Source organism: Micrasema longulum, unplaced genomic scaffold, assembly GCF_059751315.1.
Source record: "Micrasema longulum isolate JH-2025_06_02 unplaced genomic scaffold, ASM5975131v1 h1tg001278l, whole genome shotgun sequence".
In the NCBI taxonomy this organism is placed as follows: domain Eukaryota; kingdom Metazoa; phylum Arthropoda; class Insecta; order Trichoptera; family Brachycentridae; genus Micrasema; species Micrasema longulum.
In genome coordinates, this window is record NW_028278465.1 from 49,460 (window position 1) to 64,429 (window position 14,970).

Sequence of the window (14,970 nt, forward strand, 5' to 3'; positions counted from 1 at the left end):
TTTCCTTTAGACTACTCCTGTTTAGTTTTAAAGACCGTATCTATCTTAATTCACACTTCCTATCTTTACAAGAACAACATGACAAAAAGACTTGACTTATTACTTCCATATGTTTTGATGTATATTTATTCGATCATATTTAGTAATCACAGTTAAAAATAAAATAGAATATGATTCATTAGTTAAGTATACCTTAATAAATAGGCTTGTGTTGCTTTGAAACCGGTCGGTAGAATTAATTTATTTAATTATTTATTATATATACGGCCTAAGCCAATAACAACAGTTAGATGAAGAAACATAAATGGAAGAAACTGAACAAAATAACATAAAACTATTTAGCAAAGACAAACAAGGGCAAAACAATAATGGAATACAATATATTCATAAAAACGAAAGACACAAGACTTCGAGCTAAACCATGCCAATCAAACTTCATCCCACACTGTTTGGTCGCGAAGAGATATACGAAAAGCCGGAAGATCTATCCCAAAGAATTCCAAGTCGTGTGATGAATTGACTAATATACACATTGGGGCATAAAAATGAAAGTTGTTGTTAGAAGATTTTATAAATAGCAGATTTTGACTTAATATAAATAGAATTAATAAAAATAAGTGGTTAATTGTTTTATATTAGGAGATATTGGGAAGGAAAAGAAGGAAATTTATGAGGAGTGGTGGAGGATGCATGAGGAAAGTAGGGGTGGAAAATTGCATTTGATTTGATGACGAGAAATAAAGAGCAAAAAAAGACACAACGTCTATTCTCTTTTATTCTAAATCAAGCATATTAGTTATTTTCTGTACCTATTATATGAAGTGTTAAATATATCAAGACTATTGAAATTTTTGATAGAATGTTTCCTATGATAAGTTTATTAGTTGTAATGTTAGGAATAGAGAAAATATCAGACAGTCTAGTTAGTCTGGGGAGGACATGGTAAGCAAATAGATGTATTATAGTCCTTAAAATATAGCTTGATTAGAATGACAGTTGTCAGCAATAGTGACGACATTACTTTGTAGTGACGTCTAAGGAGTGATTTATATTGACACACGAAAAATGATTCGTATCTGGCATATTTTTTTTTTTAATACAATGCTTGACATATAACATAAATATATAAAATGAGCTTTAAAACTAAAATAAACCTATAGTCCTTAAAAAACTTGATTAGAATGACATTTGTCAGAAAAAGTGTCGACATAACTTTGTAGTAACGTCTAAAGAGTTATTTATATTGACACACGAAAAATCATTCGTATCTGGCGTATTAATTAACATTTTTTTTACATAAATCAACATAAATATATAGAATCAGCTTTAAAAAAAAAAAAAAAAAAATAGACCTAATTATTAACGACGTTCTTACAAGGTCACATCATTTTGCAAAAACGTTAGAGATGGGACAAATTGATCAATGTAAATTGATCGAATAAAAAAATAATCCATTTGATGCTGTTCATGAAAAAAGTATAAATGTCTTATTTTTTGGTGAATGATTGTCTTAAACACGCTATAATAGGCTTGTTTCTGCGTTTTTATATAAGTTTTCGGAAACAGAGAAATCAAAATCGATTTGATCGGTACACGATCAGTGATACGTAATTTCCCATCACTATTAGCATTAGTTTGGCAGCTGTCATTTTAATCAAGCTAAATTTTAAGGACTATAGTTCTGGGGAATCAAATATATTATTTACAATTTTGTTAAGCAAGATCTGATCGAAGATATCTCTTTGGTGTGTTAATGAATCAAGGTTATGAAATTTTAAAGAAGCTACATAATTTGGAAAATGCAAATGAAATTTGAATTTTATTTACGATGAATTTAGTGCTTCAAATAAAAATAAATAAGAAATTTGTGTTTAAGGGGTTAATAAAGACAATTTAATATATTATGCAAAAGTATCTACTATAGCTATATGCATATACTCTAAGACTATAGCAGTCACGAGCCATGAACTTGCTAGGCATCGACTCGATAAATTATGATTGATCGAAAGATTTTTTCTATGATAAAGCTAAGTCGGTGAATGAAACTGTTGTAATTTTTTTATTTTTTTTTTATTTATTCATGTTTTTTCTCTTACAAACTATAATTAATAAAATCATGTATCCTTACTGGGATTACCCGTGCCGAGGACAATTACTAATATACTTTAAAAAATATACATTTTTACATTTGAGAATAAACAAAGACGACTAACTTAATAAACAAAGATAATGAGGAACTTCAGCCCTACGGGAAATTGGATACAAAAAATGTTTTCTTACGCGGGGTAAAAATTAGAGCATTAAATTGTACTACAAAGTTTCTTGAAAATGTACAGAAAAAATAATAAAAAATACTTTGATAAAAACGCACTACTTTAAATGACGTCACTGGTTCATGTGAATCAACCTATGATCTGAGAGCTATGGAAGATTTCCGGTCTGCTTGTCGCTTCTGGACCAATAGGAAGAACTGAATGAAAATAAGCGGAAATGAACCTCTGACGTTACACGCGGAGTTATTTCAGAAATACAAAACTTTGAAAAATCGTAGCGCCGATAATACGATATAAAAAAATTTAAAAAAAAATTTTTGACTTAGTTTAACAGTCTATTAACAAATAAAAAATTTAAAAAAAAACACTGAACTTCCTCATTAACAAAATGTTCAGGCAGTTTTGAACACTACGTGTTTATGTTTGTAATTAATTTATGCACATCTTTATTATTTATATTAAAAAACGCACAACGAAATAATAAAAACATAACAGCTTTTTTAACCATATAGATATTTATCATACAGGATTACAATTATTTAAAAATAGTGTGTTTAAAACTTTTGAATAAAACTCCGGTTGATTCCCTTTTCTCTTACATCACTTCACATAACATACATTAAAATTATTATTTTTAATCAAATTTCTCTACTGAAATTTGTATTACTGCTAAAATTGCTTTAATGAAATTTTATCAACTACCCTCGGTTTAAAATTTTCTCCTTATATTGATTTTTCAAATTTTAAGATTACTTGCTATACCTGTTATTTTTTCTTTTTTCTCTGCTGCATTGACATGTTTTTATACTTTTAAACTACTCTTAATCACTTATATTGTACTCGTATATGTATATAAAATCAATAAATTGCTGCTATAATTTAAAATGTTTTTAAATTGACTTAAATTTATTGTCTTATATTTCATTTAAAGATTCTTCTCATCGTTTCTTTGAATCCCTTAAAATATGTATGTGTATATTTATGTTTTTCCTTTTTCAAAATGTTATTACTATTTTATTTTATTCTTAACTTTTAATTACTATTACAAATTTTCTTCATTTTTAATATTATTTTCATTTGTAAATACTAACTACAAATTTTAAGATAACTTTTTTTACTTTAATTTTAATTTTTAAACAACTTCCATTTATGTTTTTTTTTCTTTTTCTTTTTTGTACTTTTATTAATAACCTTACAAATAATTACTTTATAATATGAAACTTCACTGGTCCATTAGAGTTATGTCTAACTGTGTGAAATATAAAACTATGTTACTGTACTGTATGTTTCCTAAATAAAAGAAAATAAATCAATACATAAAATAACATAAGCAATACATCTGTGAAGCAGTTGATTCAATATTGGTTTGAGCGAATGAGACAATCCATTTTACTTGTACCTAGCTTCACTATCCATTTTTTTATAGCCTATTTGAACATTTTCTCGTTACTAATCGTTTTAATAAATAGTGGAAGTAGGTTATAGATTTTAATATAATAATACTCAAAATCCCTTTGTCCGAAAGTGGTATTAGTTTGTATTTGTTTAAGTTGTCTTTGTGTTGAGGATCTAGTGATTATATTATTTGTATGTGATATATTGTAGGGGTTATGTCTTTCATTTGAATAAGAGTAGTTTTTGAATCTGTAAGTGAGTATTGTTTAAGCGTATAATTGTTTTGGTGTCATAAGATGTGATTTATGGAATATTTATTCAGTAGATGTCTGTATCGGGACATATAATTTTTAAATAAGTATAATCAAAATTATAATATAATATATCGCTGATTTTGTGCGAGAGATTTATTTCGAATAATAATTGTATGCAGACGAAGCTAGTCCAAATAAATACAACTATCGTGCCGTTTACATGCGGACGATACATTAAAATATATATTTATTTTTTTTGATTTGGCGTTTATTAAGTTTTCAGTAGACTCAAATCAGTAATTGATTTTTATTATTAAATCATTACAATATTGTCTTGTCCCAGCTGAGTGGACAGTCTCACCCACGCAGGACAACGCGAAAATTCGGCCACAGTTCACACACAGCGCTGCAAAATTCAATACACGACGGCGTTTATTTCAAATAGTAAATATTTTTTTTATTTATTATTATTTTAATTTTTTTATAAGTGTATACACGACACAAATGCCTTTTATAAACATAAACATAAAAACAATTAACATACAGTGTTCTATTACAAAATTATGGAACAATATACTAACAATATATCTATACATATTACACAGTTGTTTTATAAATATTCTATATAATAACTTTGGGATTTTAATACTTAACATACTTAGGTAGAAAATAATAAAAATAAAGATAACGCGGTATATTCGAAATAGCAAAAATCATAAACAATTGATTTGTCGGTAATATTGTTTTTTTTAATTTATTATTTTATTCCAAATATCCGTATCTCAAAGAGGGTGCTTTGAGAATTATAACGAAGAGGTAAACCATGAACTGATAAGCCTCGTGGTGTAATGGTCAGCGCGTTTGCCTACTATGCAAGAGATCTCGGTTTGATTCCCGACATGGTTGTTATGAAATACTTATTTCAAAGGGTGTTTTTACGTTAACATATTTCGTAGTTCCTAATATTTCCTGAAGTGAAGACTGATCATCTTACCTTCATGTAACAAAACGATCAAGATATGCTTCGATTGGTGTACCAATGCAGTGCCCTATGCACCATTAGGTGCGGAAAGGTAATAACGATGATTAATGAAATATTGTTAGAAAATTAAACATCTTTACATCCGATACACTTGAAACATTGAAGAAATATGGATGTTGAAAAATAGGCAAAATGGAGAATTTGATTAAGTACTTGTACCGGCCAATGACAGGTCATAAACCTGTCTACACTTCTGAATTCCATGCTCAGAGAGGTTTTCTTTAATTATTTTTGAAACACCTGTCTTTTCAAAAGTTTCACAGACAATCGTTTTTATTAAGACTCTCCTGGTGGAAAAAGGTCATTTGGAGTAAAAACGAAATTTCCACATAGCGTTTGATTGAAGGGGTAAACTACCCTAATACGCTACGCTCGCAAAAATTGCTCAAGCAGGGGTAATAAATTACCGGATCGGAGTCGTGAGCGGGATACCGTTACACGCTGATTGAAAGTTTATTGGTGTATGGGGAATTTGCCAGGGGGAGTCAACTAATGCACACTGGATTTATTTTTAAACTACTCTTAGCATGTCATGCTTTCGTTTCGTGGGTGTGTTCGTATCCCACACATCGTATTTTGCTCTTGTTTTCACTACTTTCGAACGAGCACCGGTGACCTCAGTTTTCAGTCAATAAATCACAAATATCGCACAGAGGATTCGTACGACCTGGCAAAAAAAAGCCGACGTATGGTGTGTTTTTGAGGTCAAATACAAAAAAAATAGCCCTTTAGCAAGAATGATCATTAACAACATGTTATAGAGATTACTCATAACTCATAACTGATGTGTTTTATTATTATTATTGTTTTTTGTTGTTTTTTTTACATTATACATAAGAGGTAAAACAGAGTATTAAAAATAGGATAATTACATAGCAATGAAATACATATTAATAGTAAAAATAGTAAACAAAAAATCCCACAAAGGCATGGCCTGTTCGTGGGTAAACAAGAAAATGTTAATGAATTTTTGCTCCTATAATAAATTGACTGTTATAATATTTTTGTGTAACATAAGAAAGAGAAAATAAAATATTCTGTAAAAGATTATACGGTATTTTTTTATAGTAATTAAAAAGGAAATAAAAAATATAAAAAACACAAAAGTATTCCTTATTATCAAAGGGCAACAAAATATATCAAAGAAAAAAAGAGTTCATATCTTTAGTTTGAATCCAGAATAGTGCGTGTTTTTTAAAAGAAGGAAAATTTTGAATGTTTGGAATCAATGAAATATTATCAGTAAAAAAGAATTGAAAATTTTTGGGCCTATATAATATGCGTGTCTCTGCGCGGGCCTCGTTTTACAATGTGATATTTCTTACACACGATTCCTTCTTTGACTTGATATATTTGAATTAATTTGATATTTATTTAATAGCATAATTATACATTTTTACAATTTAAAAAAAAAAATCACTTGTTATATTTTTACTAAAACTAAAATCCCACCAGGCCACTTTTTGTAGCTTGTTGGTGAAATAAATAAATAAAATGATAATAAATAATTGTCAATAAAATTTTGGTTCTTAAATATATATGGTGATAGTAACTACGGAGATTTTGTTTTTAACTCTTGTGTGGCTGTGATGTCACACTTGTCTACCTACAATACAAGACTTGATATATCTCTCTTATTTTTTTTATTGATAAAGTTGTATTTTTTGTAATCTTCAAATGGACATTTTTACACCGGATTTTAAAAGTAAAATTTGCATAACTATGCTGGATTTTAATACAAAAATTATTTTTCCTAGAAAAATATATAATAAATGTGACGCTAATACAGCAATAACTCTGTATAAGAGAGAGAACGAAGATAGAACTCATAACAAGGAAGACAGAGGCGCTGTTCTGTGGTCGGTGTTTGTGTAAAAGAGATTCACTCGGTTATTGACAGTGATGGGGGATACATGCACGCATGTAAGATTACCGGCGTATTTATGATTTTTAATTTATTTTGCTTGAACAGGGCTAAATTACACGTTTATTTTTATAAATTATGGAATGATTAAACAGTACGTCCTCGATTATGATGGGAAGATAAAGACGTCATACCTTCACCTTGACGGTATAGTTGAAGATGAATTCCCTCAAGTTTTGGGTAGGTACATCGATATGAAACAAGAGGAATCGTACGTCACGGTACACATATCTACACTCTAAAATGACATAGCTTCAGTATGACGTCATAGTTGAAAAAAAAGTCTCCCAATCGACTATAAACGTACACTACCGATACCCCCACCATCAAGTTTTGATGTAAGTACATCGGTTTATACCGACGGGTCTAGAACCTCTCGATACGTTTATCTACGCATTAAAAGTGTCAAAAATTTTGTTCGATCATTTTTTCCTTTAATTCCAAAAAATCCAAAAGATCCAAAAGACTCAGACAAACTTTTCTAAAGATGTAAAAAATATTATCTTGAACAACAGAGTATAAATGAAAAATGTAAATATTATTTTATGTAATATGAATGTTATAATCCGTAAGGGTTTATAAATAAATTTTCAAATAAAAAAAAAATTATGATTTATGAAAATTTTTGATTGTTTTAAGGTTGGCACTTTTTTATTAAAAGCCTATTAAAAATATGAAAGAGAAATAAGTAAATTTTGAAGTCGAATTAAATTCCGACATAACAGTCACTTTAATAAAACGAACGCCTAGATGGGAAAATAATGTCGCTAGATTCTGTCCTATTAAAAAATAAGAGTATTTAGGCCTTAAAAAGTTACCACTTTAAAAAAATAATTTCGTTATTATATTTTTTCCATCTGTTTTACTATCTTTCTGAGTAGTGCGTGTATCGAGACGTTAAAAGAGCCGGCTTTGTAGTTGATCGGTAGATACATACAGACGATCGTTAAGCGTGCCGTCTAGGTGATTTCCAAAAGTCATACAAAATTCATGTTCAAGCAAACATGTTTTGCTTGAATTGGGATTTATTGGAGTTTATAATGGCTTTGAAGTGAGCACTTTTTATTACAGAAGCCTATTTAAACTATAAATGAAGCCTATTTCAACTATAAATGAGAACTATTTTTAATGTTAATGCCGCAAGGAACGCGGACAAATTGTTTGCGGTCATTCCCTTGGCTTGTTTCAATCATATGATGTCGATACGACAAGTAGGTAGAACATACCGAGGTGAGATACAGATAGTACAGAAGTTAAGTATACCGTCTCGATATATACGGATGAAGATCGTTCATAATCGAGGCATTGGATGCTTTAAATTTACAATTAAACTTGGTAGGTGGCGCTGCGATCTCAATGTCAAATGTCACTTAGTGTATAAGTTGTCGAAAATCCGAATTTTTCGAGATTTTGCGTTTGTTGAACCAGCTAATAGCAAACAAGCTTACGTTCGGGCAGGACAGCGTCTGTCGGGTTCGCTAGATAATTATATTTCTTTAATAAATGTTATAAAACAGTACTTAAACATTTTTTGTCCCAAGAAAATTACCTAGACTTAATGAGTCTCACAAATGTGTTCATACGTTACATTTTCGTAAAAAAGCTTGTAATTTTGCACCACTAAAGTAATTATTCAGAATTCAGTATGACGTGTTATTAATATGTAATATTGCTTTAGACGTGTTAAAAAGTTATTGAACTTTGTGTTAACAAAGACCAGAGGATTAAATTGTTAAAAGTTTGTAATTATGGTATTATTTATAATTTATAACTCGCAGGTAGCTAACCGCCTCCATTTACAAATTACTCGCGTTTTTCTTTAATTAATCTATCCACAAAACACGCAACCGGGAATAAAAACGCTGCCAAGGTGATGCACCCTATTACCGCAAAATTTTTGTTTATCATATTATGTAAATATTATCAACTATCAAATATCTAAATTTAGTAAATGGGGTCTAGAATCTCAACCGCCCATGCGCTCAGTAGCTGCAAGATTTGTTGTAATCTTACTTCTAATTTTATAAATTTGCTTTTTGTTTCGTTTTTAAAATATCACTTCAACTCTAAACTTTGTGGTCAAATAAGAAATTTAAAATTTAAATGTAAATAGGGGCTAGATTTCTTATTGTCCATGAGCTCTGTAGCTGCAAGACGTTCTGTTATGTAGCTCATATATATCATAATTGTAATATATCATAATTGGAGACGAGGAACTAGAATCCCAACCGTCCATGCGCTCTGTAGTTGCAAGACGTGTTGGGATATTTATTTCTTGTACAGCGCCCTTGAGGTGATTTTCACAAAAATGGCGCTATATAAATTATCCAGACATTAAAAGTCGTTAATCTTTGGCATGAATTGTTCCCAATAGTAATAACCCTTTCGGATGTAAGGGAATATCTAGGATCCCCCAGGCAGCATATTTTTCAATTACTTTTTTACTAATCATCATATTTTTTTTTCAACACCCATAATGCTACCAATTTATCAAAAATATTTTTCTGCGGAATTTTTTCAATTCACAATTATTTCTTAAAAAATAAAATATCCCTATAAATGTTTTCTTTTATAGTGAAAATATTATAATTTACCAACGATATTTATTTAAATGTGCAATACAGCACAAATTATATAATTAGGTTACTACAAAAACACGATAAAAAAAGCACAATCGATTATAAAGGTCCATAAAATCAATACCAAACCAAGACGAATAAGTCACTAATATATTCATATACCAACGGTTTTTTCTCAAATTGAACGGTTTGGGCAGGTAAAAAGAAATTGCCTTAAGGCAATATGCCCGCCCTTATACACATGTATGTAAACTGTATATGTACATATGTTAAGTATTTAAATAAATAAATATAGGAATCATATTTTGCTGTAACAGGCTAAATTATTATAATATTTTTACAAATTACAGAGAACAGACTATTAAGCAGTATCTACATATAACTATAACTTCGTTTTATTTTTTGTTTTTAAATACGCGTATTTTAAAAGATCCCGCCTTTTGCTTTATAACACGACGTTACAGCATATTTTTCAGAGAGACTTTTTGCAGTCTTTTAAGAGTTAGATAGATAAATCTCACTTCCGATAAAATAGGGTCATAACCTCAAAATATTTGATTTTTTATTAAGTAGGTAAACATAATAAATCGTTATGATCATAGAACAACGACGTATGTGATGTTCTTTAATTTTACATGAAAGCGGCTTAATTTTCTTTTGAGAAATTATGTCACAACTCGAGTACAAAAGAATGTAATTTGATACTTAAGTTAATTATATTTCCATATTATTATTTTCAAAACTTTTCAAGATCGAATAAAAACCAAGTCAATGTATGTCGTTGTTTTACGATCACGATAGAATTATTATACTCTCGTATGCTAAAAAATTGTCCAAATTTTACCTGCGCGATTTATTCTCTTGTTGACTGTATGACATTCTTACACTATTACTTATTTGAACGCTGCCGTTCTTAAACAGTGTCATATTTAAACTATTTTCTTTACAACAATATGGATTTTAAACCATTTTTTAAGACATCTCGAAATATATATGACACATTGACATTTCTTTAACAAGGGAAAAGAAAAACGAATTTTCTCAAAGAAAAATACATGGGTTCGATTGTTTCGTTTCCTTTTCAGGTTCTCCTGGAAATTCTGATTTTTAGAGTTACGATTATTTTACCGGTTGCGCGAAATACGGGTCGATATCGGGGACTTTGCCTCAAAACATTTAATTTTATTTATTTTGAACAGGTCCGCAAAAGTTGACCCCGACTGACGTTGCGTGCGGCGCGAGGCGAAAAGCTTTTACCTTGATTACAGTAGCCTAACCGCACTCCCCGCTGCAAGAGGGGGACGCAGCGTGCGCGGGACGGCGCGCCAGACGGGGACGAAAATATCGATCGTCACTCGCGCCGGGGAAACGGACGGAAGGCTGTTCTCGCAGACGGGGATGAAACAGAAGTCGCTGGGAAGTTTTGTAAAATATTGCGATGCAATCTTAGAGAAAGAAAACGCATCTAAAAATAAATAACGGTTGAAGTTATTTTCGAAAATCCTCCGAATCATTGTACCTACATGTTGATGCATCCGACTGCATTGATTTTTAGAGACTGACCGAAGTTTCGGTTTTGGCCAATAAAACTAGTAAAACTAAAACGAGCCAATTTCTTTGTGCATTCTTTCTATATTAGAACACATATTTCTTTTGAGTATAATCCTAATCGTTTTATTTGGAAGAATTTGTTTATTTTCAATTTCCCTTCTATTATATAAAAAAAGAATGGAAGAACATTAATTTATGTGTGGACACTTTTGCTTGAGGTAACGCGATGTTACATCACCGCGTGCAAAAGAATTTTTCAACACAGCCTTTTGAAAGTTGAGTAACCAATGAAATTTATCATCGTTATTGTAATTTATTAATTTTTTATTTTTTATGTGACGGACTTATGCAGTCCATTCTAACGATGTTAAATACAATTTCTAATAATAATCACAGGCACTAATAAAATAAAATACAACTATATAAAATTAAAGCTAGGACAAAAAAAATAAAAATTACTACCTCAAAACAATATCCGGTCTATCTTAGTGAATTTTTAAAACTATAAAGACTTACACCAAAAAAGTCCAGATCTTGTCTCGAGTTTACAATACGACACAATCGGGACATTGGTGCATGCGAGCCATAGTTTGTGCTGTGTTGATCGAGGAACAGCGCATTATTATTTCGCAACCGGCGGATCGGAACATTGAATGCCACTTGTTCCAGTAACGATGGTACATCAATTAAGCCATTCAGCAAATTAAACATAAATATGGAGTCAATGTTATTTCTACGTTTTTGTAGACTGAGATTTTTAACATTGACTCCATTCTCCGTAAGTGTAGTCTCCCCTATTCATGTGATGAAAGTATATTTGACGGTGGTGATGGAGTTACCTGGTGTAGTCTCTCTTGCAGTAGGTTTTGCCGTCGCGCACGAAGCACGTGCACGACTCGTCCAGGAACTGTCGACACTCCTGGCATTTCAGGCACGCGGCGTGCCACTCCAGGTCGGGAGCCACGCGCAGGATGTACTGGTCGTGGATCTGCCCCCCGCAGCCCACGCACAGCGACAACCGGAGCTTCTCTGCAACCAAACAAAGCGAATTGTTAAACACAACCTAGAATTAATGAAAATGCGCCCGGCACGAGAAAATAACACAGCGAGGGTTATTTATTTACTTAATTTTAAAATTTATTTATAACCCTTATTTTTATTTATTAAGAAAAAACAACAGTTGTTATATAAGAATACAAAATATAAAAAATAGTGCATACATCCAGTTACAGTTTTTCACAAATATAATGAGAGAACATTTACACAGTTAAGAGAAAAATAATATATTGTATAAGACACGAGAAAAAAAAGCTCTTAAAAAGGTTAAGGGATGAGGAAATAGAGTGGAGGAGAGGGATTTTCAAAATATAGTTGACCAATTCAAAATGTTGATATTATAATAAAATACAGCAACATTAACGCAACGTTAGACGAGGACGACCAAGGAAGACGTGGCATGACCAGATAAACCAAAATCTTAAGTCTGGTCATGTCAAAAGCAGACAGAACCGAAGGGCATGTATGACAAGATGTATGAATGTGGAAGAGGCTAGGATTGTATGCCAGGATAGACGTGTGTGGCGGTCCATTCTCTCTGCCTATCCCTACGGGGAAATGGCGTGATGGTAGTAGTAGTAGTAGTAATAATAAAATAAACATAATTAAAGGAACATAAACTTATTACACACTGACAAATAATGTTTTATTTTACAGTGTTTCAAAAAGTTTTTTTTTACAGATTATAACATTCATTTTACAAAAATAATAAACAATTTTTTATTCACACCCTGTTGTTGATAATAATATTTTTTATATATTTTTTGAAAAGTTTGTCTGTGTCTTTTGTTTAGTTTTGTCTGGTAATTTATTATATTATTTTAGTCCCTGGTTTATTAGTCTGGATCGTCGTTGTCTTAAAATGTTGAATGTGGTATTGTTCTAATATTCTTGTATTATGTCCATGTTTATTACAATTCTTTTAAAGCTTTAGTTCTTTGTCTACAATGATATCTGTGGTTAACTAGTGAATACATTTTAAAGATTCTACTTGAAAAAGTTCATTAACATTTAATTATTTAGTTTTTCTCAAAGAGTTTTGAGTTGATGTTAAGGGATGTCATATACTAAAGTCCTTAAAATATAGCTTGATTAGATTGACAGCTGTCCAACTAATTTCATTAGTGATGGGAAATTACTGATCACGGATCAAATCAATTTTATCGGTTATTTCATGCAATCATGAAACTCTGTTTCCGAAAATTGATATAAAAAACGCAACAACAAGCCTATTATAGTGTGTTTAACACAATTATTCACCCAAAAATGATATATTTCTACTTTTTCATGAACAACATCAAATGAATTATTTTTTTATTCGATCAATTTGTCCCATCTCTAGCGTTTTTACAAAATGATGTAACCTTGTAAGAACGTCGTTAATAATTAGGTTTATTTTAGTTTTAAAGCTGATTTTATATATTAATTAATGTTTCAAGCATTGTATTAAAAAAAATAATTAACACCCCAGATACAAATGATTTTTCGCGTGTCAATATAAATAACTCCTTTGACGTTACTACAAAGTTATGTTGTCACTTTTTCTGACAACTGTCATTCTAATAATGTTACATTTTATGGACTAGAGCTTCAATATTTTATTTTGATGTCGTTGAAGTCTGTTTATGTCATTTTAGTTTCCTGTTCCCATTCATTATTCATTATTCCCTTCCCGTACCTTGTGGTGCATAGGGCGCTGCATTGGTACACAAATCTCAGCGTATCTTGAACATTTTTTGTTACATGAAGGTAATATGATCAGTGTGTTAAGTGGCCACTTAAACCAGCCAATGACAGGTCATAAGCCCTGTAATTACCTAGACTTCCATATTCCCTTCTCAAAAATGTTTTCCCTTTCTGTTGCAACAAGTTTAGAGTTTTAAATTACCTATTAGAAAATGGAAATCAAGTTACTATTTCGTGGGGCTCAAACCCCGGACTTCTGATTCGTGAGTCCATAACACCAGCCTCGGGACCACAACCCGAATAAATATCGATTTTACATTATCTAAAGTCGAAGATAACTCAAATTGATTTCATTATTTATCGCTCTAAAGGCTTAATCGGGATATTCTTATTTTATTATGATGTCAATATTTTAAATTACCTACTGTATTTTTAAGTATTTATTTGTATATTTAATTTCTAGACCGATGGGCCGTTCCATCCTGACTCCCGCCCAGATAATAATGTATGGGCGAGGCCTGTGTTAGACTCGCCTAGTGCCGGCTATGACGGAGCGCATAGAGATGCATGCGTCACACTCGCACACGTGGGAATTAAACTCAATATAGCATGAAAGAGGGAAGTAGACGACCGTGAAAATTCATGAAGGAACATTGAAAAAAAATACAGGGAGGGCTCGTGGCTTGTTCCCAATAATCAAGAACCTTCTTTTTCATCACGATCCTGGGCCAGTCTCATCAGCGCTGCTGCATCCGGCACACCGAACCACTGTCTGAGATTTCTAAGCCACGACGCTCTTTTCCGTCCCATACCCCGCCTGCCCTCTATCTTTCCTTCCATAATACGTTGGAGAAAGGCATACTTCTCTTTGCGGAGTATGTGACCAAAGTATGAGGCTTTTATTCTTTTGACAGTGGTCAGAAATTCTCTTTCTTTGTTCATCATGCTTGAAACCGCTTCACTGGAGACACGATCAGCCCATGAGATTTGAAGCATTCTTCCGCACAACCAAAGTTCAGAGGCCTGAATTTTGTTCATCGTTGAAACTTTAAGAGTCCATCGTCCACTCCATACAGCAACACTGGTAATACATAAGTTTTCATTGCTCTCCGTCTTGTGCGTAGTCTCAGATCTTGATTCCACAGGAATTTCTGCATTTTATAAGAGGTTGATCTTGCAGTTTCAATTCTGGTCTTTATTTCAAAATCCG

General features: G+C 31.5%; 1 protein-coding gene across 1 annotated transcript in view; it reads right to left on the reverse strand.

Moving 5' to 3' along the window:
• Window positions 1-14,970, reverse strand: part of tup (LIM1_Isl and LIM2_Isl domain-containing protein tup) — a 116,592-nt gene that overhangs the window by 30,429 nt on the left and 71,193 nt on the right. The window contains exon 3 of the mRNA XM_088234746.1: window positions 11,858-12,047. Within this exon, the coding sequence (XP_088090872.1) occupies window positions 11,858-12,047 (190 nt within the window). The remainder of the gene's footprint in view (window positions 1-11,857; window positions 12,048-14,970) is intronic.